The sequence below is a fragment of the Corvus kubaryi genome, unplaced genomic scaffold, assembly GCF_017639235.1.
Source record: "Corvus kubaryi isolate FWS band 111438036 unplaced genomic scaffold, C.kubaryi_AGA036_p1.0 37382, whole genome shotgun sequence".
NCBI classification, from domain to species: domain Eukaryota; kingdom Metazoa; phylum Chordata; class Aves; order Passeriformes; family Corvidae; genus Corvus; species Corvus kubaryi.
The window spans coordinates 81,940-86,202 of NW_024581124.1; the positions used below are offsets into that span (position 1 = coordinate 81,940).

Here is a 4,263-nt window from a genome sequence, read left to right on the forward strand (position 1 = left end):
ATGGGAACCGGGATACACACGGGATGGGAGCCGGGATGGGAGCTGGGCGGATCCCCCCAGTGCCCCCACGGTCTCTCCAGACCTCCTCAGAAACACCCCGGCCTTCCCGGGGAGCGGGAGCCCCGCCCGGCTGCTCGGGCAGGGGGGACAGGGCAGTTTTATTGATCTCGCTGCTTTCCAGCTCGTGGGTTCTCTTTGGCCCCGCCAGGAACACGGACACGGCTCGCTGTGACGGGGACTGGCTGGCAGCAGGGCTGAGGCGAACGCTGCCTGTGCCGACCCTCTCACCACAACAGGTTTATCACCTCTGCCCTGGACTATGGGCAGAACCCCGCGTTTCTTTGTTATGAAACAAATCGCTTGCCCAGCAAGTTCAACCCCAAAAGCAACTCTAGATGCCACTGAGGTGCTGCAAACAGGAAACATTCATTTGCAGGATATTTTGCAAATCTACATCACTAAAACGAGCACAAATACTACGTGCACAGAGCAAAGACAAAAAGGGGAGTCTCCCCTTCTCTTAAAGCACCCACATTTAACACCAGTACAGTTCTGTCACCTGCACATCACGCCTGACGAGTTATTTGCCACGTGAACTAGGTTTGGAAGAGGGATGTGAAAGTGCCATGTCTGCTTTTACCTGTCCTCCTCCTCTGTGAACCACAGAGATTCCCTTTTGCTCCATTAGTCCCCCTCGGTTACCCCCCCCCTGGAGCCTGTCAGCTACGGGCAGTGGGTGTTCCTGGTGTTCTCTGCTGAGCTGCAGCCTGGGACCACTAACAGCTCTCCTTGGGGGGCTGCTTGGGGCCCTGAAGGATCAGTGCTGAGGCAGTCGCCCTCTTCTGATGCCGCCACTTCGCCCGACGGTTTTTAAACCAAACCTAGAAAGTGCAAAACAAGAAAAGGGCTTTTGCATGTTGTGTGTTACTGGGAGGGGGACAGGCAGTGGCCCTCCTGGCCTGTATGGTGTGAGCTGTAAGATACTGTAATATAAAGGCTTGATACAAAATTTAATCAGTCCCTCAACTGCAGTCTTGCTCAGATACATGTGAGGGGCACAAGGGAGTTGGGACATGACAAATTCAGAAGCCACTTAGGTAAGGAATACACACTTGGGTGCAGGGGATGAACAGAGCTGGGCATGTTTGTGTGTGACAGGTGATTCTGGGAGAGAGGGATCGTGTGAGTCTGTGTGACTGGATACCAGTACAAATCAGCCCAGCTGAATTGGTTTATATTCTTCCATTGCTCTCCAAACTTAAACTCTGTTTTGTCAAATGCACAAGGATGGATTTTAAAATGAGGCCCTGGGTCTGCAGCTCCCCAAAAAGGTCAGCAGAATGCCCCAGTCTGTGTTCCTGGGGGCAAGCAGCCCCTCACCAAGTGGCAGAAGCTCACCTCTACCCTCTCCTCCTTCAGGTGAATGCGGTTTGCCAGGTGCTCGCGGGTGACGACGTCCGGGTACTGGTTCTGATGGAAAAGCGTCTCCAGGGCCTGCAGCTGGTCCTCGGTGAAGATGGTGCGGTGCCGGCGTGTCCGGCGCTGGATCTGGTGGAAGGTCTGCAGCTCGCTTGACTTCTCCTGGGGACTCTTACAGACCCTGACTGCCGGGTGGAAGAGCCGCATGGGCCAGGGGAACCGGGCATCTGAGAGGGGACAGGGACAGCAGCAGTGTTAGAGGTGCGGGGCTGAAACACCTGTCATGCTCAAGGCAGCTCAGGCACAAGTTGCGTCCCGGTCACTGTTTGGAAGGAGGCAGCCAGTCACCTGGAGTGGGTGGCAAGCTGAGTGTTCACCGGGCAGGTGGGAGAAGAGTTTAGGGCATGACTCTGGGAGAAGGGTGCAGGAGGGGAGCACTGGTTGGATTTTCTTTGTTCACTTACCAGTTGCACTATGGCCAGCTCCAGAAAATAGGTGCAAACTCACAGCCCAACAAAGATCTGTGTTTCACTTCTGACACAAGGGAATTCTGAACTTTCAGGACGCTCTTGAACTGCATTTTTAAGGGTTTGCTACTTTCTTTTTTCCACAGTAATTTTGCTAGACGTTGCCAAAACTTTTTTCCTTAAAGGAAAAGTGAGGTTCCCCAGGGCTAGTGCTGTCAGGAAGCACAGGCACAGCTCTGCACATGGGCAGCATGGCCATGAGGCCCCATGCTCCACAGAGAACTTGCACCCCTAAAGCATCATTCTCTCAAGAGTTTCACACTAAACCAGTAATATCCAGTAAGAATTAGCACCCTTTGCTTTTCAGACCCTGATAGCACTGCAGGTGAAATTGCCCACTCTTAGGAGCCCTGCTGAGAAAAGAGCTCGGTTTGCTGGGCCTGGGGCCCAAGACCACCGTGACCAGATGTCATATTGTCACTTAACACCCAGGTTTTCCCCTGCCCACAGCACTGGCACCAGCCCCTCTACAAGCCCCACACCTGAATCAAACCCAAACACTCACCCAGCAAAACACTCACCCAGCCACCCCGGCAGGTCCTGCAGTGAACGGCCGCTCGTGTGAGAACAGCAGCAGCAGTTGCAGCCTGTCCCTTCCAGCTCTTCCTCCTCTTCCTCCTCCTCCTCCTCCTGCAGGGAGCTGGCTGGGATGGTTTCCAGCTCACACAGCTGCTTGGGTGTGCAGTCCAAGATGCTCCGTAGGCACAGTGGCACCAAGACCCGGGGGCTCTTCTCCACGGGGCTGGAGAGGATGTCCTCGATGCTGAACGGACGTGGCTTCTTCAGGCCTCTCCTGCTGGCGTCAGCATCTGCCCCTGGCTCTGAAGACATCCTGTGCCAGCAGCAGCAGTGGCTGGGGAAACAGGCAGCCCAACTGAGGAGCTTTGCTCTCCGTGCACTGGCTCCGTAGTGGGGTTTTGCTAGGGAAAGGACAGCTTATGTGGCTTTTAAAATGGACTGGCAAAGCCATCCAGAACCGCTGCTTTGTCTTGGCGTTTCAAGTGACTGTCATTCTTGCAGCTGAGTTTTTATTTTATACACACACACTTTTCCTCCTTCTGACCTAGCTGCTTTATGACTGAAGCCACTCTAAATATATATAGAGAGAGATATAATCCCTTTGGAAAGAAAACCGTAAACCCCCCTGCGAATAAAATAAATTCTAACTAATCTTGGCAGCTTTGTGAAGGGTTAGTGTGGATCTAAGATTTAGCTAATCCCACAAAAATGACTGGAGAAGGAAATCTGATTTCTCCATCTCGAGTGTAGATTTGAGGTGGTTATGATCTCCATTGTGCTGCAGCCTCCGATCCAAGGAAGGGGGAGGATAGCTGTTCCCAGCCCGGAAATGGACCAGAGGATTAACTCCTTAAAAGAAGCAAATTATCCCTTTCTCTGGCCAAATGAAAGCTTTCCCATCAAAAGAGAGCTGTCATATCATACAACATGAGAGAAGAGAGAGTTCAGCTTAATAAAAAATCATTTTTAATGACAGCACAGCCTTTGGCTTTGCCAGAACTCTCTGTGAAAGTTGATTTATTTTCTGCTGAAAGCAGAGAAATTGTATTTTTCCTCCTTCCCCTTTCCCCCATCTCTGCTGCCCTAATCACTGGAATAATGCAGATGCTTTGCATGTATCCAACATATTCTTTGTAAGGATTCAAAGCCCTTAATAAATTAGATTACTGGCTGCTTGCAGCAGCTCTGTACCGTAGCTTAGTGGCATGTAACCACCTCCTGTGCAGCTGAGCCATGCTCTGTGTGGGGAAGGGAGGGGGAGGATTGTTGCTGCTGCTGCCTCCATGTGCTCTCAGTGAGGTCCCACAGCCATCCAGGCAGGAGTGTGGACTCAGTGCCAATGCCAGGCTTTCCCAAAGCCGGTTCAATTCCCAACTCCTGCCCAGCCAGAGAAACTGGGGTGAGGCTATGGCCAAGATTCAGGACAGGAAGGGAAGCCTGTCTCTGACAGTCCCAAGGGCTAACAGCAAGGCCTGGCAGCTGTGATCCACAGAAGGAGAGAGAACATCTTGGATCCTGTGTTTTTAACTGAAATGTAGCTGAGAATAAAATAGAGAAGGTGTGGTTGAGATCAGGTTGCTTAGCAAAGTTTAAACCCAGGTTCTCTCGCCCTCAGTGCAGTTTAAGCCAAGGTGAGTAGCAAGGCCTCAGGAGCTCACATGGGGAACACTCTCACACCTGGTGTTTCCCTGCAGGAGAGGAAGATACCAGTCCCACTCATGGTACACCAAGGAGGCACACAGGTGGGTGCTGTGAAACCAGTGCACACCAAAGGTCCTCATGCTGGACCAGCAATGCC

General features: G+C 52.2%; 1 protein-coding gene and 1 long non-coding RNA gene across 2 annotated transcripts; one reads left to right on the forward strand and one right to left on the reverse strand.

Moving 5' to 3' along the window:
* Positions 1-407: 407 nt before the first annotated feature.
* Positions 408-2,777, reverse strand: GSC2 (goosecoid homeobox 2). The gene is made up of 3 exons (XM_042034974.1): positions 2,468-2,777; positions 1,399-1,646; positions 408-881 (listed from the first exon to the last, which is right to left on the reverse strand). Exons 1-3 carry the CDS (start codon positions 2,775-2,777, stop codon positions 777-779), a joined length of 663 nt encoding a protein of 220 aa, XP_041890908.1. The 3' UTR covers positions 408-776.
* On the forward strand, positions 877-2,557 carry LOC121667861. Its single transcript, XR_006017175.1, has 3 exons — positions 877-1,331; positions 1,420-1,680; positions 2,484-2,557. It is a non-coding gene; the product is annotated as an uncharacterized LOC121667861 (long non-coding RNA).
* Positions 2,778-4,263: the final 1,486 nt, after the last annotated feature.

What these genes read in the sequence shown, in the direction of transcription:
- GSC2 (XM_042034974.1), bottom strand. Translation starts at nt 2,777, where the DNA reads ATGTCTTCAGAGCCAGGGGCAGATGCTGACGCCAGCAGGAGAGGCCTG. An exon ending in GGACCTGCCGGGGTGGCTGG is followed by an intron (nt 1,647 to 2,467) that starts GTGAGTGTTTTG and finishes GTCCCCTCTCAG; the next exon opens with ATGCCCGGTTCCCCTGGCCC. An exon ending in TGAAGGAGGAGAGGGTAGAG is followed by an intron (nt 882 to 1,398) that starts GTGAGCTTCTGC and finishes TGCACTTTCTAG; the next exon opens with GTTTGGTTTAAAAACCGTCG.